Source organism: Bison bison, unplaced genomic scaffold (assembly GCF_000754665.1).
Source record: "Bison bison bison isolate TAMUID 2011002044 unplaced genomic scaffold, Bison_UMD1.0 scf7180017864111, whole genome shotgun sequence".
Lineage (NCBI taxonomy): Eukaryota > Metazoa > Chordata > Mammalia > Artiodactyla > Bovidae > Bison > Bison bison.
The window spans coordinates 882,089-907,728 of NW_011494683.1; the positions used below are offsets into that span (position 1 = coordinate 882,089).

Here is a 25,640-nt window from a genome sequence, read left to right on the forward strand (position 1 = left end):
ACCCGCCGGAGCACGGGTGCCGCCGAGCGCCGGGGGGCGCCTGGCGCTTTCCCTACAGCTGACCCGGCTCTCGGCCGCTGTGGTCCGGCAGCCCCGCCAAGGGACATGGAAATGGATATAGGTGTCATTCTCTCGGTGGTCCACTCCCCGCCGCCTCCACTCCCGCCGCCTCCACTCCCGCCGCCTCCACTCCCGCCGCCTCCACTCCCGCCGCCTCCACTCCCGCCTTGACCCCGCGCCTCTCCTAGCACTGAATCTTTGTGAAAGCCGCTTTTATAACTTAGAGCGTCCCCTACTGCCCCGGCTCTTCTGGCACAGGTGGGAAGCCTTTTCTTCGCGGTTTGGGGATTGTGGAATGAGTCACGGCATCTTACCGCCAAGAGTCGGATCCTCTTCGTCCACTCCCAGTCTTTATAGAAATGATGGCCAGATGTCACTGGACTTTTCTCACAGCAGCTTGTACTCTGCTGTTACCATGGTGATCTCAAATAATCTTCCAGTTGAACGCGTTTTGCATTTCGCGAGAGTTTTTACGACACTTGGTGATTTCTCCGATTTCCCCGTTATTGTATCTTAAACCCCTGGAAATCAGGTTCTATGTCTTTACTGAAAGTACCTTTATTTCCCCTTAAGTGGTTCTTGCATCGTGGGCGCGACGGCTAAAGTCAATTCCCACATCCCATAAACTACCTAAGCAGGTTTTCTTATTTTTTACGGTAAAACCGGTAAGAGAGAAATAACTGTCAAAACACTGTATATGGTTTTATTGGGGGGAGGGGTGCTTTCTCTTCCACAGGACTGCTAACTGCATTTATGACAGTGGCATCTGTTTTTGCAGCCCTCAGTACTTTTGTCCCTGGTTCTAAGAATATGCATTCTATACCAGCTACTTGACGATAATGCTTCATTTTTGTCAGTATTAACCAAGGGCTCTTGTCGTATCTGAACCAAAAAGTGTTGTTTGTTTTTATTTTAGTTAAAATCCTTGTTTCCCCTGTAAAAAATATTTTTAGGAAGAATATTTACTATAATTGCTGGGGCAAGGATAAAGCGATAGTAATTTAGTGTCTCTTCTAATTGTCTTCAGTTTAAGACTCTGAAATCAGAGTTCTGCACCACTCCCGACTGACACGTTTTATAAATTTAATAACCTGCAATAGCATATAATTTTAGAATATTTCACATGACATAAGCATCATTCGTTTTCATATGCTTTCACAGGGTATTAAAATAATTTTGGTTTTAGACTACAAAGTGAAAATTCGCTCAGTCCTGTCCGACTCCATGGACTGGTTCTTGAGGCCAGATTACTGAAGTGGGTAGCTTTTCCCCTTTTCTAGCAGATCTTCCCAACCCAAGAATCGAACCAGGGTCTCCCGCTTTGCAGGTGGATCCTTTACCGACTGAGCTATCAGGGAAACTTCCTGGGACTTCTTTGGTGGTCCAGTGGTTAAGACTTTGCTTCCCTGGTGGTTCAGACGGTAAAGCAGATGATTCAGTCCCTGGATCAGGAAGATCCCCTGAAGGACATGGCAACCCACTCCAGTACTCCTGCCTGGGAAATCTCATGGAGAGAGGAGCCTGGTAGGCTGCAATCCATGGGATCGCAAAGAGTCAGACACGACTGTTCAACTTAAGTTTCTTTAGACTACAAATGCTTTCTATAAATGTCTCACTTCCTTTTTTCCTCTCAGCTGGAAGGATGATGGATGTCATTGTTCAAGTACCTGTTTTCAACAGTTTGTTTTCAGGTTTGAGATAGCTTCAGATCCCTGTTTGTTCCTAGGAGTCTGTAACTACAGTCTTCCCCTCCAAGCTTTCTTGTACTCCATCTTTCTCGCTGAAAAAGAAAGGAGGGGATCCTTCTTCCCAATTCTTGAAACTTACATAGAAATTTAATTAACAATAGTGTCTACACGTTGCTGTGTTAATTAACAGTTCTACAAAGAATCTGTATTCATTTTTCTTAATTGCATTATAATTTATCATTTTAAAATATAAATCAGCTTATTAACCATCTCTAGTATGTTTTATTTTATAAAAATCATCTCGTACAGTCATTTGGTTTTTAAATGGTTTGAAATAGCAGTTGAAACAATTTAGTAGTTTGGCAGAAATAAACCTTATTGTAAACAGTTTCATTGATAAATCAATGAAGATTTATCCCCTGCAGGGGAATTAATCATGCTCATCCACCATAATTTGTATGATCTCTAGTTTTATTATTTTTAATAGCTGAAGAATCTTCAGTCACTTGGGAATTCTCTTCTAGAATGATAGCTTTTTTGGTAGCAATTCGTAAATCACTTATTTTCTTATGCTGATCTTTAGATGAGTTTCTAAAGGTTATAAAGAGGTAAAGTAAACCTATCCATTAATGTAGCTCTGTTACATACAATGTTTGTTTCATTTTGGGTGATTTTTAAAAATAATATACTTTAATGTTTAATTGTCACTATAATGTATTGGTAACTTGCAGAGACTCCTAAAGTTGTTATAACCTGTAGGAAATTTATTTACTATATTTAAATTCATTTTCTCATTTCATTCAGTAGAAATGTTTGCTTTCCTACTATGTGATAGACACTGGTCCAGCCACTGAAATGAACAAACAAAAATTCCTGCACTCATGATGTAGTACTTTGTAGTTGGTGAGGGAAAAATATTGTCTGTGTATGTATATAGAGAGAGCACATAAATGCGTATACACACACAGTAAATTGTTGTGTCAGACTCTTTGTGACCCCATGGACTATAAAAGGGGAATTCTCTAGGCCAGAATACTGGAGTGGGTTGCCTTTGCTTTTCCAGGGGATCTTCCCAACCCAAGGATCTAACCTAGGTCTTCCTCATTGCAGGGATTCTTTACCAGCCGAGCCACAAGGGAAGCCCAAGAATACTGGAGAGGGTAGCTTATCCCTTTTCCAGTGAATCTTCCTGATCCGGGAATCAAACTGAGGTCTCCTGCAATGCAGGCAGTTTCTTTACCAACTGAGCTATGAGGGAAATCCTATATATACCATATACGTACATGTATATGAAATATATACTGTGTAATATAGTAGAAAGAGCTAAGAAGAATAAAACAAGGCAGTTTTATAGCTAGAGAAGACTCACTGAGAATAAACATTAAAGACTTGAAGGTGTGAGCCACTAGTGGGAGTAACATTACCCGCGAAGGGAGCAGAAAATGCTAAGACCCTGAAGCAAATACCAGCAACCATTTGCTTTAGTCATGTAAAATACAGGGATGACCTGACAGGCTGTTTTCATGGAATGATGGACACTAATGTCTGCAGTGGGTTCCGCGGAAAATACCCAGAGAGATGTGAAACACTGACTGTAGGCAACTCGTTTATGTCTGAGGTTATTGATATTTCTCCTGGCAGTCTTGATTCCAGCTTGTGCTTTTACATAGTCCTGCTATAAAAATGTGGAGAAATGAAGCAGGGGAGGAGGTTGGGGTCAGATGATGAAGTGTTTGAATGCTGGGAATAAGCTGGGAAAGACTGAATAATTGATGATGTTAAAGACAGGAAAAAGTTGTTGCAACCTTCTCCTTGGCGGATGGATATCTTTTAGTTTGCAAAGGGACTTAGCTATGGAAATACATATCGTGTGATGGCTAATTGGCATAAAGGTTCACTCGAGATGATACTAGTCAGCGTGGCTTTGTTTTTTCTCTTGCCATCTGTGTGCAGGTGAAGAGTTGAATTTAACCAGAATTATAGATGAGGGTGTAAGTGACTGACAATTTTAGGTGGGTACAAAAGACATCAAAGATACAAAGGGATGAAGGACAGTGGAAATTTGATAGAATCTAGAGACGGTTACTGGAGAAGGCACTGGCGACCCACTCCAGTACTCTTGCCTGGAAAATCCCGTGGACAGAGGAGCCTGGTGGGCTGCAGTCCATGGGGTCGAGAAGAGTCGGACACGACTGAGCGACTTCACTTTCACTTTTCACTTTCATGCATTGGAGAAGGAAATGGCAACCCACTCCAGTGTTCTTGCCTGGAGAATCCCAGGGACGGGGTAGCCGTCTATGGGGTCACACAGAGTCGGACACGACTGACGCGACTTAGCAGCAGCAGCAGTAGAGACAGTTACAGGTCTGAGGAATGAGGGGAGTTCAAAGCGTTGTTGGATTGTTGTGTATGTGAGTGGTGAAGTGAAAAGATAGAAATGTTGGTTGGAGAATGACGTATTTGAAAGGTTGGTTACAGAAAAATGCAGTTATTCAAAATGACGAGGTAAAGGATTTAGCCAAAGGAACAAGGGCTGGGGTAGGGTAAAAGACAAGCTCATTAGAGGAAAGTGGTTAATAAACTGAGAGGACAGGCTAGAGGAAGCTTTCGGTCAAGAAAAATCTGGATGGGGGTTCATAGTCATGATAGAAAAAGCCAGCAGAATGTCTTTGTTGATCAATAATCTTTTGGCTTGAGGTTCTTTCATTACATGTTGGAATAAACTGGAGTAGTAAGGCGCTTTTTGGAATTACTTTGATCCCATTCTAAGAAAATTAATTCTATCACTAAGCCCAGTATATAGAAGATTATGTTAACTTTGACTTCAGCTCTGTAATTTATGTTGCTGTTAAATATCAAGACTTTAAAATCTCCAAAATTATATACATATAGTTAATGGCACCCTACTCCAGCACTCTTGTGGAAAATCCCTTGGACGGAGGAGCCTGGTAGTGTACAATCCATGGGGTCGCGAAGAGTCGGACACAACTGAGCGACTAAACTTTCAAACTTTCAGTTACTTGGTTACTTGGTCTCTCTTTTGTGTGTGTGGATCCCTTTTAAAGTCTTTATTGAATTTGTTACAGTATTGCTTCTGTCTTATGTTTTGGTTTTTTGGACGTTGGAAGGCAAAATCCTAACCTCTGGACCTCCAGGGAAGTCCCCGGTCTCCTTTTCATATCAGTGCAGTTAACATAAAATTCATCTTGACCATATTTTCAGTTCCCAGGGAAAGCAGTTTTTACTTTTTTTTCCAATTGACCAACATAATGGTTAAACCCTTAGTAATTGCCACTTCCATCAGTAGTATCATGCTGCTGCTGCTAAGTCGCTTCAGTCGTGTCTGACTCTGTGTGACCCCATAGATGGCAGCCCACCAGGCTCCCCCGTCCCTGGGATTCTCCAGGCAAGAACGCTGGAGTGGGTTGCCATTTCCTTCTCCAATGCATGAAAGTGAAAAAAGTGAAGTTGCTCAGTCATGTCTGACTCGTAGCAACCACATGGACTGCAGCCTACCAGGCTCCTCTGCCCATGGGATTTTCCAGGCAAGAGCACTGGAGTGGGGTGCCACATTGCCTTCTCCAGTAGTATCATAGTCAAATAGATAAGACATGAAGTGATGATTAGTTAGAGGGAGGAAGTAAACATCTTTATCATATGTATGTTTCATGTCAAGTCTTTCTGTTCTATTTTATTGTCAGTATTCATCCACTGGTATCAGCATTAATTACTTAGGCCTTATATCAATTTTTTCCATATGTCAAGTATAGGTTCCCCAACCCCTTACTCTTTTCCCATTTTCCTGGCTATTACTACTTTTTGCATAAGAGCTTTAGATTTTATTTGTCTGATTCAGTTTTTTCCCTTTGAGATTGAATTAAATGTATAAATTCAGGGAAGATTGAAAACTGTGATATTGACTATTCTCTTTTGTGAAAATTGAAACAGCATGCTATTCTATTTGTTCAGGTCTTTTGTGTCTTTCAGTGGTAATTTTGAGTTTCATCACACGTGTATATACTGTTGAAAGTAGTATTTTTTTCCTTCTACATATAAGTTTTCTGATTAATGGTATATAAGTAAAATTTTGTTTTTCCAGACATAACAAGTTATTTTATTGCTTTCACTAGTTTTTTTTTTAATTAGTTCCAGGTATTAATATCTGAAATAGTGATATCTCCTCCTCTTGAATTTTTTATACCTGTGACTGACTTCTCTTAATAAACTGCACTGACTATGCCATAATTTTGTTAATCTTTTCTTTAATAGAGGAACTGGATATTCTTACTTCCTTAGAATCATGGCGGATAAATTAACAAGAATTGCTATTGTCAACCATGACAAATGTAAACCTAAGAAATGTCGGCAGGAGTGCAAGAAGAGTTGCCCTGTGGTTCGGATGGGTAAGCTGTGGATCATTTAAGGATAAGAGAAAGTTTTAAAAGAATACATTATCTTCATGGTTCTCTAGGCTTTAGTGTACACTTTTCACCCCTGTTAGTTTCTTTAAAATGTAAAAATAAGACCAGATATTATTCTAAATTTCTTTTAATACTTTGTGACTAAATGATCCTGTTTAAGTTCAGTTCAGTTCAGTCACTCAGTTGTATCCAACTCTTTTTGACCCCATGAATGGCACACGGCACGCCAGGCCTCCCTGTCCATCACCAGCTCCTGAAGTTTACCCAAACTCATGTCCATTGAGTCGGTGATGCCATCCAACCATCTCATCCTCTGTCGTCCCCTTCTCCTCCTGCCCTCAATCTTTCCCAGCATCAGGGTCTTTTCAAATGAATCAGCCCTTTGCATCAGGTGGCCAAAGTATTGGAGTTCAGCTTCAACATCAGTCCTTCCAGTGAACACCTAGGACCGATCTCCTTTAGGATGGACTGGTTTGATCTCCTTGCAGTCCAAAGGACTCTCAAGAGTCTTCTCGAACACCACAGTTCAAAAGCATCAATTCTTCAGTGCTCAGCTTTCTTCACAGTCCATCTCTCACATCCATATATGACCACTGGAAAAACCATAGCCTTGACTAGACGGACCTTTGTTGGCAAAGTAATATCTCTGCTTTTTAATATGCTGTCTAGGTTGTCATAACTTTCCTTCCAAGGAGTAAGCATCTGTTAATTTCATGGCTGCAATCACCATCTGCAGTGACTTTGGAGCCCAAAAAAATAGTCTGCCACTGTTTCCCCATCTATTTCCCATGAAGTGATGGGACCTCTTGCCGTGATCTTAGTTTTCTGAACGTTGAGCTTTAAGCCTACGTTTTCACTCTCCTCTTTCGCTTTCATCAAGAGGCTCTTTGGTTCTCCTTCACTTTCTGCCGTAAGGGTGGTGTCATCTGCATATCTGAGGTTATTGATATTTCTCCTGGCAAGCTTGATTCCTGCTTGTGCTTCTTCCAGTCCAGCGTTTCTCATGATGTTGCTCTGCATATAAGTTAAATAAGCAGGGTGACAATATACAGCCTTGACCTACTCCTTTTCCTATTGGGAACCAGTCTGTTGTTCCATGTCCAGTTCTAACTGTTGCTTCCTGACCTGCATACACGTTTCTCTAGAGGCAGGTCAGGTGGTCTGGTATTCCCATCTCTTTCAGAATTTTCCACAGTTGATTGTGATCTACACTGTCAAAGGCTTTGGCATAGGCAATAAAGCAGAAATAGATGTTTTTCTGGAACTCTCTTGCTTTCTCAATGATCCAACGGATGTTGGCAATTTGATCTCTGGTTCCTCTGCCTTTTCTAAAACCAGTTTGAACATCTGAAGTTCACAGTTCATGTATTGTTTAAGTTCATTGACTGTAAAATCAAACCAGTGTTCAAATTAGTGAGAGTCTTCCAGGTCTACAAAATCCTTTAGTTACTTTAAATCACGAAGAAAGAACTACCAAGATATTTGCGTTTGATAATATTCTTTTTAAAAACAGCTTAGTATGAATGACTGTTCATGAGCTTTTGCTACATTTTCAAGATTAAATAAATTCTCAAAAATTCAGAATTGCTAGTCTTTAAAAGCTATGCTAAATAATTGTTACTTTAAACATACTAGTGAGAAATAAACTTACTAAATCTTAAAAGAAACTTTAGATGTCATATCTTACAGTCTACTGTGCTATTCAGAAATGCCATTATTGGTATTCTTAATGCTAAATTTAATTTAGTCTGTGTATTAGATGCATGTCTTTGGGGAGCTTTCCTGATCTAGCTAATATATTTCATTCTCCTGTCGAGTATACATTACCATTGTCAAGGCATATTTGGTGGATTAAATATTCAGGTTAGTCAACTTTTAAGATCAGAAATAGCAACCCCTAGGACTTCCCTGGTGGTCCATTGGCTAAGACTACATGCTCCCAGTGCAGGGGGCCGTGGTTTGAACCCTGGTCAAGAAACTAGATCCCACATGCCACAGCTAAGATCCAGCACAGCCAAATAAAAAATAAGTAAATATTAAAAAAAAAAAGAAATGGCAATCCACTCCAGTATCTTGCCTGGAAAATTCCATGGATGGAGCCTGGAGGGCTACAGTCCATGGGGTCACAAAGAGTTGGACATGACTTAGTGACCCAATGACAACGAATACTTTAACCAGCATCTTCTTGTAGTAAATTAAAATAAGTATATTAGTCACCTCTGTCTTGCATGACAAATATTCATATAAGTAAATAAGTCCAGCAGTGTATCCATACAAAGCACTGATTTAAGATATTATCTCAAGTGTATTTCTTTTTGTGATCTTTGAAAATTTGATTCTTTATGGAAATTTGGAACAAGAATTGCTGAAATAACAGCGTTGTCAGAAAATTAGACTTATCAGAATAAATGTCTTAATTCTGTCTTTTCCTTTGCAGGAAAATTATGCATAGAGGTTACCGCCCAGAGCAAAATAGCTTGGATTTCTGAAACTCTTTGTATTGGCTGTGGTATTTGTATTAAAGTAAGTGATATTTTATTTATTGTATTAAATTATAACCTAAAAATGAAATTTAAAAATTCTGAATACATTATAACTGTTTTTAAAGAGCCAAGTATGAAACAGTGAAAAAATAATACAAATTTAGAAAAATGGTTTTCTTATATTAGTAATATTATTGCAGTTTCAATTAATTAAGCCACCCCATTTAAACGTTATCCTTTTAAAAAATAATAATAAAAGTTATCCTTGCTGTATGCAATTTTGTAAAGCCATCTCCAACCAAAATTAATTTCTCTTTTTCACCCTCTTATGAGAAGAACATTCTCCAGATCTTTACCAGAACTTTTTGGAAATATAAATACAAAAAATATGAGTCATATTATATATTATTTTTTTCAAGTCTTTTAAATTTTAAATTCACACTTTTAAATAAAAATGGACACAGCCAAAAACTTTTCTTAGTTTAACCTAATCCTGAAGTGCTGCTTTTGCTGTATTCTTTTATTGTTGAATTTATCCCAATAGTGTAACTTTTCAAAATGCTTCAGTTTTTGTTATATTGAATAGTTTGATTAGGGATTTTCTTCAAGAGTGATGGATTTCCAACTTTGGTTCTTAAAAGATATTTAGGAGCCAGAGTATAAAGTTCTTAAATTAGTTATTTTTTATTTGCACATAATATATTTTAGAAAGGACCTTTCCTGGAATATGGCTACCACGTATTATTTTTTCTAATTAGGCTCAAGTATATTTTAAATTGGTTTCTGAATTTTCAGTTAAGTATCCAGAAGTACCAAGCTCGGTACCTGAAAGCGTTTTTTCTTCTTTTGATAGTATAAGCAGGAGACATTTCTTCCAGCAAATATTTTTTGCCTGCCAATGTTGTGGGTGCTGGAAATCTTATTTTGAACACTATATTTGATTTTATTTTCTTTCTTGGCTACTATAGAATATTGAGATTCCAGAATTTGGGTATGTACTCCATGGCAGAAAAGATACTGATGTAATGAATCTCTTTGGGGAGAGGGGTAGTGTATACTTCCTGAACACTTAGGATACTTGAAATGCATGGATATTTTTTCTTTGAAGATTAAGAGAAGTTTAAATTACTTGAAGCCAATAAGCATTTTATGTACATTGATAGAATAATAGAGAATTCTGTAAATGGCAGTGACTCCATTTGTAAAAAAAAAAACAAAAAACCATCTTGCATAAGGAATTAACTTGAAAATAAGAGTTTTGTTTTTTAAACTTCTGTGTTCTTATAACTTAGAAAATGGGAATTCACTGAAACCTTTGTATATAAACTTTTGAATTAGTTCCCTAAGCTCATTGAACAGATTTCTAATCTGCATTTATACATTTCGCTTGTACCCTTTTGGTTTTATCTGTACTTTGGAGGAATTTTTCTAGCCACATTATCATTCTTAAATCACCTTCCAATTTTTACCATTCTTGTTCCTTGGGCATTTATCTGATTGACAGTCACCATTTGAATAAGTTTTTCTATGAATAAATGTTTTTCTTTTTATGTGAATTTACTCACTTGGAATATGAATATCTTTTTCATGTGGAATGGTTAAAAATCACAATGGAAAGACATTAGTCCTTTCTCTGTGCAGATACTATGCTAGCTGTTGTTGAGATGTAAATAGACCAAGAAAGGTACAAACCATGACCTTAAAGGACTTTACAAAGTTGTAAAGGAAGCGTACAGAAGACAGGAAGAAGGAAATAAAGGGACGATGTTTCTCATTGACTGTATATGAGATAGTACGCTCAATAGAAAAGAAAGATAGCACCAAGTGGTGTCCGACTCTTGCCATCCCATGAGCTGTAGCCTGCCAGGCTCCTCTGTCCATGGGATTCTCCAGGCAGGAATACTGGAGTGGGTTGTCATTTCCTTCTCCAGGGGAGCTTCCCAACCAAGGAATTGAACCCAGGTCTCCAGCATTGCATACAGAAGCGTTACTGGCTGAGCTATGCCAGATAATCAAGTTTTATCTTGCTCTTAACCTTCTTTTATCTAATAATATTTTTTTAAAAACGCAAAAATCTATCTCCAGGTCTGTAAGGTTTTTAACTAAGTGTTAAACAGATTAAATCTCCAGCATTTTGCCAGTTACTAAGGGGAATACAGATTTATTAGTTAAAATTCTTGCCTTCGAGTAACTTAACTTTTTTAAGGATAGGAAGTGAAACAGTACTTAAACACCTGTGTGAAACTCCCACATTTGGAAAATTAATTATAAAAACTTCTGTGTACGAGATAGCAAAAGAGACACTGATGTATAGATTAGTCTTATGGACTCTGGGAGAGGGAGAGGGTGGGGAGATTTGGGAGAATGGCATTGAAACATGTATAATATCATGTATGAAATGAGTCGCCAGTCCAGGTTCGATGCACGATACTGGATACTTGGGGCTGGTGCACTGGGACAACCCAGAGGGAGGGTATGGGGAGGGAGGAGGGAGGAGGGTTCAGGATGGGGAACACATGTATACCTGTGGCGGATTCATTTCGATATTTGGCAAAACTAATACAATATTGTAAAGTTTAAAAATAAAATAAAATTTAAATAAATAAATAAAATAAAAAACAACTAAAAAAAAATACATGGGACACAAAATGTACTTACATATTTGAATAAAAATGTTCTATCTCAAAAAAAAAACTTCTTAATCTGTTCGTTTTAGTCATGCACATATTTCTAAAAATTAATGGAAACTTAATTCTTTATTTTAAATAACAGAAATGCCCCTTTGGCGCCTTATCAATTGTCAACTTACCAAGCAACTTGGAAAAAGAAACAACACACCGATATTGTGCCAATGCCTTCAAACTTCACAGGTATATTTCCAAGTCAGCATTCTTCTTTGCTTCAGTCAAGAGTAAAATACATTTGAAATTTTCAGAGAAACTAAAAAATGGAAAATAAGTGGTAATAACTTTTGCATCCACTAAAGCAAAATATAATATTATAACATCATGCAGAATAGCATTGTATATGTCAGTGGTTCATTCAGGCTGACATTAAAATTACCTGAGAGTCTTTTTAAAAGTACTCATGCCCAGGTAATTTCAACCCAGTTGAATTACATCTTATCTCTGGATGTATAGTCTGGATATTAGTAAGCTGATAAGGCTCCCAGGTGATTCTAGTATACAACTGGGGTGAGAATCATTGTTGTTACGAAATCCTTCTCCCCAAAATAATTTTTAAGGGGCCTTGTATTGATTTTATTTATCTATTAATCTCATGATCTACAGAGAATATTACCCTGAGCTTCAACATATACTGTTATTGACAGACATTCTTTGAGGTTTTTAATCTGCTGAACACTAATATTTTGAATCGGGGAGTCTAGATTTAACTAATAAAAAGGTATTTCTCAACCTGCCAGCTTTAAGGGGCCCTACTGCAGCAGGGAGTATGAAGTGGAATATTTCTGGTTGATGTGGCACTTCTCTCCTTGTAAGTAAATGGCAGGCCAAAAAAAAGAAAGAAGGAAAAAGACTGTGAGGTTGCACCTGCTCTGCAGTTTTGTACCAAAGCATTTTATTGTACATTAAAACTGAGCCTTATATGTAAAGAAAAATTGTTACTTTAGACTGTGAGTGAAAGTTGAATAAATAAAATTTGGAGTAATATTGGTCATGGATGCATTTCTAACAATTAACAGTTTAAGTTAATCTTGGCTGCTGTTTTTGTTTTTTCCTAATAGCCAATAATATCTGGCATATTTCTCTTTTGGCTTATTAATGAATGTGTGTGGAGTGCAAATGCATCAGAAGACATCATTCTGGTATTATGTAGCTTTTTCTACCTAAGTCTGAGTTGTTTCATTATTTTTGTACACTTGTGACAGGTTGCCTATTCCTCGTCCGGGTGAAGTTTTGGGATTAGTTGGAACTAATGGTATTGGAAAGTCAACTGCTTTAAAAATTTTAGCAGGAAAGCAAAAGCCAAACCTTGGGAAGTATGATGTATGTATTACCACCTTATAAAAATGAGTATCTTGGGTCAGTTTTATGAGGCTGTGAAGGAGAGAGTATGTGTGATTTTATTTTTTAATGTTCTTATTTTCAAGATTATTTGTGTAATTAGTGCTGAGAAACTATAAACGAAACTCCTTTTTAGTTAAAAATGTGTTAATGCTACTTAATTGATAATTCTGAGATTTTGTAAACTGTTATGTTCCTTGATTTGAAAAAAAAAAAAATCCACCTCTGGTATTATTAGTATATTAGAAGCAAAAGTATTCTATTTGGGTATATGTTCTATTTTGTATAACATTTATCCTCTTTGCAATTGTATTACTAAATTCAGATAACTATACATACATTTCTAGGATCCACCTGATTGGCAAGAAATTCTGACTTACTTCCGTGGATCTGAATTGCAAAATTACTTTACCAAGATTCTTGAAGATGACCTAAAAGCCATTATCAAACCTCAGTACGTAGACCAGATTCCCAAGGCTGCAAAGGTCAGTTGCTTTTTAGGAGATGTGTAGTGGGTATTACAAATATTGGTGGATATATGAAAGATAAATTAAACTTGTTTTACTTTGTGACTCTTCTTAATATTGAAGGGACTAGTATTGAAGGAAAATAGTAGTAACTGTTACTGATATATTGTGACAGGGGACAGTGGGGTCTATTTTGGACCGAAAAGATGAAACAAAGACACAAGCAATTGTATGTCAGCAGCTTGGTAAGTGTTTATTTTGTGTATGTGTTTTAATAGGCCATGAATTTAACTCATAATAAAGTTTGATGCCTTTATATGGATTACTGAAATAAATGGGAAAAATCTCTAGTAATTGCCATACTTTCAGCTGAAATATTCAAATGCAGGATGATTTGCAATGCACATTTTACCCTGAAGAGGTAAAATAGAATAACATTAAAGACAATTCCTCTTATAGATTTAACCCATCTGAAAGAACGCAATGTTGAAGATCTTTCAGGAGGAGAGTTGCAGAGATTTGCCTGTGCGGTCGTTTGCATACAGAAAGCTGATATGTAGGTTACTTTATATTCTTGTAAATGTTACCCTCACTTTAGAGTTTTTATTTATAATGCTGCTAAAAGAGCAGTGGTTTGGGATAAATTGTTAATATTAGAAGGAGTAGTGAATGTTTTAACTTTTGAGTTCAGATGTTGAAGCAGCTGTGCATCCATTGCCCATTCCCCTGTTACTCCATCAGGGGTAAAAACTTTACAACTTATGAATTCTAGAGCCTTTTAATATAAGGTCAGGTATTTTGTAAACTCTATACATAGGAAGATTATTTTTTTTAAGATGTAAGGTCTCCAACAAGGCCGGCAAGGTTTTTAATAGTTCAAGTGGAACATGAGGTCTTTTAGGTTATCCTAAATCAGGGTGGCATGCCACGTGAGAGACAAATGTAAAGGCGAGTTTCCTTCCTACCTTTTAATGTCTCTCTTTTCCCAGATATTTTTTGCTCTCATCTTTTTCCATACTTCTACTCTGGCGTCCAATGTAGGCTAGTTTTTCTCCGTATTCTATAATTTTTTGCAAGGCCCTCCTTTCCAAAAACTGTTTGCTTTAGTGCAACTGATTTCAGCCAATTATAAGAGCGCTCTGAATTATTTTGGAGTATATCAGAATAGTTTTCATGAGGAGATAACAGTTTGTAAGTTAGCCTAATCTGTGAGCCTCTCCCCATACTTGATATGCTGTCCTGCTTTTCATAATTTCTTCCTTCTACTTCTGAACAGAATATAGAAATTTTTACCGTTATGGGATTTTTGTTGTTGTTAAATCAGAAATATTTCAGTGCTTTAACATGCAAGATAGAATAATTATCATACTTGCTTTTCATATTATGTTTGCTTTTCTTTTTCATAGTTTTATGTTTGATGAACCTTCTAGTTACCTAGATGTCAAGCAGCGTTTAAAGGCTGCTATTACTATACGATCTCTAATAAATCCAGACAGGTAAGTAAGATTTGGTGTGTGCCTATGCTGTTCTATTTAAAAAGTTTTATAAATTTCTAAAAATGCAACACCAGGACCATCAATGTCATATACATGTGCATATATTCCATCTTGGTTTTTGAGCTATCACTTGAACTTAACCTTCCTCTGTCTAGAACAGAAATTCTTAATGCAAGATGCATTTACTACCATACCTGTTTCCAGGGAGCCTAAGAATTATGAAGTGAAGTGAAGTGAAGTCACTAAGTCGTATCCAACTCTTTGCAACCCCATGGACTGTAGCCTATCAGGCTCCTCTGTCCATGGGATTTTCCAGGCAAGAATACTGGAGTGGTTTGCCATTTCCTTCTCCAGGGATCTTCCCCACCCAGGGATCGAACCCCGGTCTCCCGCATTGTAGGCAGACGCTTTTACTGTCTGAGCCACCAGGGAAGCAACTATAGTGATATGCAAATTTTTGACATATATTTATGGGTTTCTAGGAAGCAGATCCTTAACTTTTGTCAGATCCTCAAATGGATATGTCGCTTATACACATCATTTAAAACAGAGTAATTCCAGTTGTCCCAGGTCTTTACTGAGCACAAAAGAGTTCTTAAAAACTTCTTAGTAGTCACAACATCATGTATTCGTAGGATGCTGTTGTAGTTTGCAGTTTTTATATCCGTTATCTCATCTGAGCCTCATTAATCTCATAAGTTAGAATCTTTAGGTGGTATTCCCATATTGCAGATGAAGAAGTTTAAGGTCAAAAAAATTAATTATTTCTAGATTTCTAATTTATGATATGGCAAGACTATGGCCAGAACACAGAGTGTTTTTCCTGCATAGCATTTTCTGTTCCATTCTTTAATAGTTGATTTCATAACTTCTTTCATAAGAGAAATCCCTGGGGATCAAAAAGCGAACAGAGAACTATAAATTACAGGGGAGTAACAAGGATGGCTTTCCTGAAGATTGTGCTTGTCTCTGTAATAAGTCTTGAGCTTTAACAACCATTTGTGGGCAGGTAGCAGAGCCTCCTTTTGAATTATCACACAAAATGCCAGGACTCTCAAACAACTGCTTTCTCAGCAAAAGAGTAAATAAACACATGAGGATGTCAAGGAAACATACTCCTGTCACTCAGTGAGAGCCTTGGGAATGGAGGGATGGTTCCCCTTCAGATCTGTTTATGGACTGGCAGCTCACATGGATATGGAATTGAAATTTATGTAATCAGGGATGTCTAAAAACCCTCCAAGCTGAGAAAGTAACACAGAGAGAGTCCTGGGCTCTTCAGTTCTATGGTACGTAGACGACACAAATATAAAAACACTCCAGAGACATCGCTGTCAACCCTGGTCACACAGGATTTCTTCAGGTAAAGACCAAGAGCTTCAAAGCCAGGGTTATAAATGATAGAAGGAAAGTGTTCGAGTGAGCCAGTAAACAACAAACAGCAGGACTTAGATCTTCAAGAACTGAAAGGGGCACTCTAAGGGGCTGGAAGGCAGTATTTAAGATGAGTCAACATAAAGGTTTAAAGCTCTAGAAATATAATACTCCAAAAAAGGTAACAGGTAAATGTTTTAAAAACCCAAACGAATCTAGAAATTAGAAATATAGTCATGACATTGAAAACTCACTGGACAGATTAGACAGGTTAGGAACAACAGAAGAGCATCAGAAACTTTAAAAGTTGACCTGAGCAAGCCACCAGAGTACAACAGAGAATGAGATGGAAAAACAGGAGGAGATTCAGGGACATGGAGAATAGAACAAGATAGAGAACAGAATGAGAAGACAATTGCGTATGTCTTTATAGGCATCTGAAAAATCAAACTGTGAAAAGATAATGGCCAGGTTTTTTCCAGAATTGAAAAACTTGACTCCTTAGATTCAAGGAACAAATGATCCCTGCACATACTTTGAAGTAAAACTTAGAATATCAGTAATAAAGAGACAGTCTTAGTTGAGGTAAATGGTGACCATTATTTTCACTCCATGCATAGGTCAGGGCATTATGATAGGCTCTTTGGGAAATTGTTGCTGTTGTTTAGTCACCAAGTAATGTCCAACTCTTTGCGACCCCATGGACTGTATCCGACCAGACTCCTCTGTCTGTGGGATTTCCCAGGTGAGAATACCGGGGTAGGGTACCCATTTCCTTCTCCAGGAGATATTCCTGACCCAGGGATTAAATCCACAGCTACCTGCATTGGCAGGTAGGTTCTTTACCACTGTGCTACCAGGGCAGAAGCCCCTTTGGGGAATGTAAGAGTATAAAATGCGGTCCCAATATTCAGGGACCTTAGGATCTGGTAGATTAAGGAATACATAAGCAGAGAAATAAAAGGATAATAATTTACAACCAGGTGACATGTATTCAGTCAAGTCACTATTTTCTACATTATGAGAGCGCAGTACATAGTGGTAAAAGGGATAACATACCAAAACAGATTAGATTGGCAAAGTGAAGAGAATGATTGTTAGACGTTCTCTCAGTTGTGCTGGGTCATGATTTTATAGGCATAGGGTCAAAATAATCTCTTTGTAGTGCTAGACGATAAAAAGTTTCAGGAAGTATGTCTGCATTCTGAAATTCTATGATGTATCAAGGCACCCATTCAGTCTTTAATGCTGTAAAAAGATTTTGAAGATCGTATCCTCCAGGAAACAACAAGAAATAGAGGGTGGATTAGTGAGAGGAACAATAATGCAAGAGGAAGATTAAAATCCAACAGATAACCCAAAATTAAGTGTAGGGCATAAATTTTCACAGCATAGATTTCTCATTATGCTGTAGATTATTGTTCCAAACCCTCTGAAAATAGAGTGAGTCTTCTAAATATTTTTTAATAACATTTTGGACTTCTGCATAAGATTCATATGAAAGTAGAGAAAGCAGGTGACTTATTTTTTTTCTTTTCAAAAGTACCTTTAAAACCACTAGATAAAACTGCTGCCATATACTGGGTCTTGAAGATTTCAGTGATAAAAAAGCAGAGAATTATTCCAAGTAATGGAACATTGCCAGTAATGATACCAAGGCAGGATAAGTATTGGCTCACTTGGGTGATTTGCCATTTTTATTGATGCTTACCACTGTTCAACAGTGGGGGAAAGTTTATTGCACATTAAGAAGGGTATTTCTGCTGGAGGTAGAATTTGAGGTGAACCTTAAAGAGTTACATAGGACTTCAACAGATGAGGATTTTAGGCAGGAGACCCTTTCAATCATAGACTAGCCCTTAGACACAGAGATAGAAGAGTAAATTATTCAGGAAACAAAGATCCATTTTTTGGTATATCCTATATACAAATGTAATAAAAGAATGTACAGATACTTTGGTTCAACTCAAGATTTTTTGACTTTACAGTGTTGTGAAAACAGTACATATTCAGTAGAACTATACTTCAGATTTTGGTATTTTCTTGGTCTGTGGTGCTGAGCAGCAGCAGCAAGCTGCAGCTTTCGGTCAGCCATATGTTGAGAGGACAGACAGCTGGCACCCTTGCCACCATTCTGCTTCTCACTTTGAGTGTAGTAGTCAACACATTACATGCGACAGTCAACACATTATTGGAAAATAGTAAGTGTTCTGAACACATTTCAGGTAGGCTAGGCCAAGTGTCGTGTTTGTTAGATTAGGTTAAGTATGATAGATTTATCAGAGTGTAACTTTATAAATTGAATATCTGTAGTAGCTATAGTTTTGGAAGGTCTTAAAAGAAGATCTGAGGATGTTAAATTTGTTTCATCTGGAACTAAGAGCCTTATCTGGGGCCCTGAAGAAAAAAATGAGATTTGTTAAAAGCATATAGCAATATTAAATAGAAATATGACACCCTGAATTAGAATCTCGATAGAGAAAGAAAACAGTGAATTAGACATGCTTGACAATTTAAACAGTATATCATCGTGAATCAAATTGAGTCAGTTTTTATGGGAGTAACAATTTCATTAAATGATTAAATGATTTCATTAAAATAAAAATATGGCTGGTTTTTGTACAGAAAGCTATTAAATTGGAATTTGATGTCTGCAGGTCATTGCTTTTTGAAAATCTTAAACTGAGTTGAATAGGAATGAAATACTACATAAAAGCTTTATGACTATTATTTATTTGCCTGTTTCTACTAGAAGTACTTTTTTTCTTACTAATTAAAAAGTCATGTCCTATTCTATCCCATTTATTAAGTGCTCCATTTCCAACACTAACCTGTTTCCTTCCTGACTTTCATTAGGTTTTTATCACCTGTAAAACTTTGCTACGTGGTCTTTTTGGTATTGTTTTATATCAATTCCTAGTCTCCACAGCTAATATTGAAAGTTCTCAGATTGAGGATTATGTCATATTCTCTACGCATCCCCTGCTACACCTGTACTGCAACTAGTGTGGGATAGGACAAGTAGAAGGGTTTAATACATAAGTTGACCAGCACAGTAAACAGTGTAGGCCTATTATATAATTATTTCTGCTTTGTAAAGTTTAAAAATGCTTTTAAACATTTTTAGTTAAACATTTAGTAAAAAAATGTTTTTTTTTATTAGCAAAACATTTCATATATTCATAAATTTTCATGTTAACTTTTTTCTTTTAGTTTAGGAAAATAATTTGAAATATGAACATTGATTAGAGTCTTATTCCAAGAAAACATTTTATAACTTGCTTAATGTGGTCTTTACAGTTAATTTTTTTAAATGTATTTATCTTCCTAAAATTTCCACTATAGTTTTTTTAAAGCTATGTAAATGTTTTAATTATAATTAAATATAATTTTAATTGTTATATTACATTTTTAAATAAACATCTGTATTGATTTTCAGATATATCATTGTGGTGGAGCATGATCTAAGTGTATTAGACTACCTCTCTGACTTCATCTGCTGTTTATATGGCGTACCAAGTGCTTACGGTGTTGTCACTATGCCTTTTAGTGTAAGAGAAGGTAACTTGAAAAACTTTTCACAGTGCTCTTTCACATCAGTGCTTAGAAAATGTATTGCTGATACTAAGTAAAGTGTTGCTGTCATAGTACTTATCCAAAACTCTGGCCTTATTAAATTTAATCTCACAATAGAATATACATATATAAGGTTCTATATGTCAGTTGTTAAACATAACCTATTTCTTTTTGGAGAAGTTTTTGTTGTGGCTAAAAATATTCTATCAGTTTCACTATTTATTTGCTATACTAAAATGTTCTTTTATATTTTGGCCTCTGTAGCATCCCTGTATTATTAGTCATCTTCTGCTTTATCTTTGACAGGCCAGTACCAGTAGGAAAACTCTTGAAATTCATTTAGTGCTCATCTTGTTTTCATGTTTCAAATTTATCTTTAATCTGTATCCTAAGTTTGTGGAACTAAGGTTATCCAAAAGTCTAATAAAACAGTTAAATATATTATAGTCTGGTGAGTGACTAAAATTCTAATACAACAGCTCAGTATGTGTATTTTCACTTATTCCTACTACTTGCAGGAAAGAGGGACTAGGGACTGTCTCTCTGGTCCATGTGTTTTCCCTACCTAAGCAAGTTAGGCAAGCAAGGTAGGCTAAGTAAAAACTAGCCTACCACTTGGAGAAGGCAATGACACCCCACTCCAGTACTCTTGCCTGGAAAATCCCATGGACGGAGGAGCCTGGTGGGCTGCAGTCCATGGGATCACTAAGAGTAGGGCACGACTGAGTGACTTCACTTTCACTTTTCACTTTCATGCATTGGAGAAGGAAATGGCAACCCACTCCAGTGTTCTTGCCTGGAGAAACCCAGGGATGGCAGAGCCTGGTGGGCTGCCGTCTATGGGGTCGCACAGTCGGACACGACTGAAGCAACTTAGCAGCGGCAGTAGCCTACCACTAAATGGCTCCTGAAGCAAAATCAGTACACGCTCCACCTGGTATGCCTTCTTCCTTTTAATTTCTTTCCTGTTTTCGTTCACTGCTTCCTCACTCCTATTTTTACTTTTTATGTTTCTTCTCTCCAGCTATGCCTTAAACTGATAATCTAGACATGAAAGGTCTCCTTAGTCCATATCTTGAAAATCCATGCTTGAAAGTCCATATTCCATAAGAATAATTATTCATGTAGCTTTATAGTTCCCTCAGTTGGGCAGGCTTTTCTTTTTTTAAAGCTGTAAAAAGGGTATAAATAGTTTAAGAGGTGGGGAAGGACTTAATATCCCTTATCTACCTATATATTTGAGATAGATACTATCCATCTATTGAGATAATATATTTTAAGAAAAAACTTGTGAGATTGCCCAGTTTTTTTTTACCAGTAGTCTTAAGAGATGATAGCAGAAGCAATTACTGTTTTATTCTCCTCAGTTAGCAACTAATATCAGAGCATCTACTCTCTGCCTAAAGTATTAAGTAGTTCTAGAATCATATTGATAATAATGACATGGATACGTGGCAGTCACTTTTCATAATTCTAGTTAGAGAAAAGTGAAAGTCGCTCAGTCATGTCCGCCTCTTTGTAACCCCATGAACTATATACATATACAGTCCATGGAATTCTACAGGCCAGAATACTGGAGTGGGTAGTCTTCCCAACCCAGGGATTGAACCCTGGTCTCCCGCATTGCAGGTGGATTCTTTACCAGCTGAGCCACAAGGGAAGCCCTGAAAGTGAAAGTCACTCAGTCGTGTCCGACTCTTTGTGATCCATGGTTGCTAATTCTATGTAACTATATAATTCTAGTTATAGATGCCATGTCTAAAGCATATGCTGGGAAATAGTTCCTGGTGAGGTTTTAATGTACCCTATCCGTTAAAACTATTGAACTAACAAACTGCGCTTAATCTTTCTGCTTTCCTTTAATATGCTGAAATTAACACGTCATATGTAAAAGCTCTTTATGAACTATAAAGGAATTTTAGCTTGAACTCATTTTTAAATTAAAAAGAAAAACATTGCAGTTGGAGTGTATACAGCCGATTTGTTAATTTTTTTTCCACAAAGTCACTTCTCTGAGCTTTTCTTTTCTTACCTAATGGATTGGGCAATTATAGTAAATGGTCACTTAGATTCCTTTGAGTTTATATTTTTATTTAATGTTTGGTTTTAATTTTTTAACCTCACATTATTCTTAACATGAATTCTTAATCTTAAATGGCTTAAGATTAAAAATGCTAATTTGGGCAGAATAAATGGATCTGGTGATGTGTTCTGTCAGTATATATTTATTGAGCCACCTGTGTTCTAGTCTGAGAAGGCCTAGATTTGGTTCTTAATTGCAAATGAAATGAATAACATCCTAGACTTTCTTTCAAGACTTGCTGAAACTTCAGCTACTGTTCTTCTGTTACACATAGTAAACACAAAAACAGATCTTTTCATTGTTTCCCAAATAACACGCTTTTCCATTTCTGTGCATCTGCCATTGTGGTTCTTAACAACCTTAGTTTGGAGGGATTTTCATGTACCAGTATGTTAGTTTTTGTTCAGTTATTAAAATCTGTTTAGATTATGTTGTTTGCACAGTAAAACCAAGAAAAGTTCAATGAAGTTCTTAAAAATCTGCAAAGCTAAACTGAAAACAAATGCAATAAATCATAAGTTCAGCATATGGTTATGTCTCACATGAAAATGAATACTTATAACTTAAATTCTTAACTATTTTATTTCATTTTATATCAATCTGTGAAAATACTCCATTTTACTTGTCATTTTTTAAAGAAAAATTACAATTTTTTTATTTTAAAATACAGAATAAATGGCATCAGAGCCTTTCACATAAAATCTGATGGAAAAAGTCTTATAAAAATCACATAATAATGAAAAGATGTGCTTTGTGTATGTGTGGTTTGTATATATAGGCATGTATGTGTGCATGAATTAAACTTGGTATTAGGTACATGAAATACCATGTCGCACTGCTTGCTGTTTAAATCTATGTATAGATTGCTCACAAGAGAGCCTAGGGTTTGGTTTTTATATGATAATTTATTGCTGTGGGAAAAGTCTAGTCTTTAACTGATCTTTGCTAATCTATTTCAATAACTTTCCAATAGGCATAAACATTTTTTTGGATGGCTACGTTCCAACAGAAAACTTGAGATTCAGAGATGCATCACTTGTTTTTAAAGTGGCTGAGACAGCAAATGAAGAAGAAGTTAAAAAGATGTGTATGTATAAATATCCTGGAATGAAGAAAAAGATGGGAGAGTTTGAGTTAGCGATTGTAGCTGGAGAGTTTACAGATTCTGAAATCATGGTGATGCTGGGGGAAAATGGTAAGTTTCCCTTATTCTGTGATATTTGAAAGTTGATTCTGTTTATCCAGGGGCTTCCCTGGTGGCTCAGACGGTAAAGCATCTGTCTGCAATGCAGGAGACCTGGGTTCGATCCCTGGGTTGGGAAGATCCCCTGGAGAAGGAAATGGCAGACCACTCCAGTATTCTTGCCTGGAAAATCCCATGGACAGCGGAGCCTGGTAGGCTACTGTCCATGGGGTCGCAAAGAGTAGGACACGACTGAGTGACTTCACTTTCACTTTGTTTATCCAATAACTGAGTTTTAATTACTCTGAAAAATTTTGACTCAGTTATATTATAGGTCTGGGAACTAGATTGAATTCCTATATTTCTCAGTGTGGTTCACATTTTGTGACAGCATATGATTTAATTTGTCATTTAATCAAGTTCATATTTCTTATTTTGTTAACCTTCAGTGAGAATTAGATCTTTTTCTAAGTTGGTTTTTCTATGTATATATTGATACAGATGACATTTATTCATCCTAGAAACTGACCAGAAAGGAAAGAATTGGTAATTCTAAAGCAGTCTAGTTTAAAATGTTTTCCTTGCAACTTTGTAAACAGTTATATTACTGACATTTTTAAATAATAGGTTATTGTCATAAATATAGTTAGATGATTTTGAGTGCTGATGACTTTGAGATGATTTTGGAATTTTGTGCTTACAACTTACAAAACTGGAAGAAAAAAATTTTCTGAAGATTGTTGCGGTATATCAGTCTTTAGTTAATGTATTAGTCTTTAGCTTGGTTGCAATTAAATATTTCATGTTAAATGGCCTTTGTGATGACAGTGTCAATCATAACAGTTATTGTCCTGTTTTAACAATAAATTGTGTTCATCAATACTTTAACTAAAAAAGTCAAGAACTAACCCAAGACTTTATAGATCCATTTATTAAAATAGCCGTTATAAACTTTAAATAGTATGTATTCCTCCTAATGAGTTTAGAATGATGCTTGAGAGGTGAATCATGAAAGTTCAAGTAGATTTTCTGTATAGCCTCCAGAATTCTGTAGTGTCAGTATGTTTTTTCAAAACTAGTTTCCCAGTTACAACCCAGTAATGCATAGTGATTTACTCTAAATGTGAAACATTTTTCAAATCAATTTGCTTTGTGTTGCCAGGTACTGGTAAAACAACATTTATCAGAATGCTTGCTGGAAGGCTTAAACCTGATGAAGGAGGTACTGTTGTAATGTTGAGTTTTTTTACTCTTTTCCATGTAGTAGATTCTAAAGATCTGAGCAGTTTTCAGTGTCTTATTTATTTGCATTATTTTGCAGGGGAAGTTCCAGTTCTAAACGTCAGTTATAAGCCACAGAAAATCAGTCCCAAATCAACCGTGAGTTATACTGGTATTTTTTTTTTATTATTATTAAAGAAGAGTTTATATGTATATATACCTAGAGCATTATTACTCTTACACTCTGTCAGAATGTTTCTCCAAATCAGTCTGGGGCCCCCAAGTGGCTCAGTGGTAAAGAATCCGCCTGCCAATGCAGGAAACAAGGGTCTGATCCCTAGGTGAGGAAGATCCCTTGGAGAAGGAAATGGCAACCCACTCCAGTATTCTTGCCTGGCAAATCCCAAGGACAGAGGAGCTTAGTGGGCTACAAGTCCATGGGGTCACAAAGAGTTGGGCATGACTGAGCAACTGAGCACACACACACAGGTGTAATAAGGTAGCAAAGGAAGATATGAAGACTACTGCAGTCCTTAGTTTCATTTCCACTACTGGGAAAACTATTTTAAGTCTGTTTGGCATCTTTTTCCAAAATAAATCTTCAAAAACCTAATGTGTTTGGTGGTGCAAATGACATCAGGAAAGTGAAAGGCTACCCACAAGACTGGAGAAACTGTTTGCAAATTATATATCTAATAAGGTACTCATACCCAGAATATATAAAGAACTCTTAAAACTCGATTTTTAAATGCACAAAGGATTTGAATAGACATTTTTCCGAAGAAAGGAAACAAATGGCCAATAAGCACAGGAAAAGATGCTCAGCATTGGTAGTCATAAGGGAAATGCAAATTAAAGCCACTGTGAGACACCACATCACACCCACTAAAATGACTTCAATCAGACAAGAGCAAGTATTACTGAGGATATAGAGAAATTTGAACCTTATAGATTGCTGTTACGAACGAAAAACAGTAGAGCCACTGTTATTCAGCCATTAAAAGGACACGGATATATATTACAACATGGATGAGACTTAAAACATTGTGAAATTAACTTCCTTTGATTTCTGCAGGTGTTGTAATGAACTTATTAACTTCAGTAGCTCAGTACTCATATTGAAAATATTTATGATGACTTGACTTACATTAAAAATTTCATCATTGATGTTTTCTATAAACTTAGCTTTTTAAGTTCTCAAGACATCTTATATTCATCCCTGTCATACTGTTGCACATTTTGTTACCTCCCAGATTGCCTAAGATTACTTGATACACATATTGACCTTTAGAAGTATTCCTAGTCTGAAATGATTTCTCCCTTGAAGCAGTCATTTATTTCTTTCAGATTTTAAGATTATTGCTTTATTTTTTTTACTTGGACATGATGGGTTTTTAATTTTTTAAGTCTCAAAACATGCCCTAGCTGATAGATAAGCATCAAAATACTATGGATATCTGTTGGCAACAAATTGTTACACTTTTGCTTTGTGGCTTAACTTTGTCAAGGTGCATAATCAGAGTAGTTTTGTACTGAAATAAAATTTGAATACTTTTCCCTTAA

General features: G+C 36.5%; 2 protein-coding genes across 3 annotated transcripts in view; one reads left to right on the forward strand and one right to left on the reverse strand.

Annotated features, from left to right (window-relative positions):
- ANAPC10 (anaphase promoting complex subunit 10) overlaps positions 1–1,274 on the reverse strand; it is an 88,559-nt gene extending 87,285 nt beyond the window's left edge. Inside the window, exon 1 of the mRNA XM_010839124.1 lies at positions 375–1,274. The gene's annotated coding sequence lies outside the window, so the exon portion shown is untranslated. The remainder of the gene's footprint in view (positions 1–374) is intronic.
- Positions 1–25,640, forward strand: part of ABCE1 (ATP-binding cassette, sub-family E (OABP), member 1) — a 32,992-nt gene that overhangs the window by 367 nt on the left and 6,985 nt on the right. Inside the window, exons 2-13 of one of the 2 annotated variants that reach the window (XM_010839121.1) lie at positions 6,018–6,151; positions 8,607–8,692; positions 11,425–11,522; positions 12,542–12,659; positions 13,025–13,162; positions 13,320–13,389; positions 13,604–13,700; positions 14,551–14,640; positions 19,454–19,575; positions 22,647–22,868; positions 24,019–24,078; positions 24,178–24,236. In XM_010839121.1, coding sequence (XP_010837423.1) covers positions 6,049–6,151; positions 8,607–8,692; positions 11,425–11,522; positions 12,542–12,659; positions 13,025–13,162; positions 13,320–13,389; positions 13,604–13,700; positions 14,551–14,640; positions 19,454–19,575; positions 22,647–22,868; positions 24,019–24,078; positions 24,178–24,236 — 1,263 coding nt within the window. In that variant the 5' untranslated portion in view covers positions 6,018–6,048. The remainder of the gene's footprint in view (positions 1–6,017; positions 6,152–8,606; positions 8,693–11,424; positions 11,523–12,541; positions 12,660–13,024; positions 13,163–13,319; positions 13,390–13,603; positions 13,701–14,550; positions 14,641–19,453; positions 19,576–22,646; positions 22,869–24,018; positions 24,079–24,177; positions 24,237–25,640) is intronic. The other variant, XM_010839122.1, reaches the window with a different exon arrangement.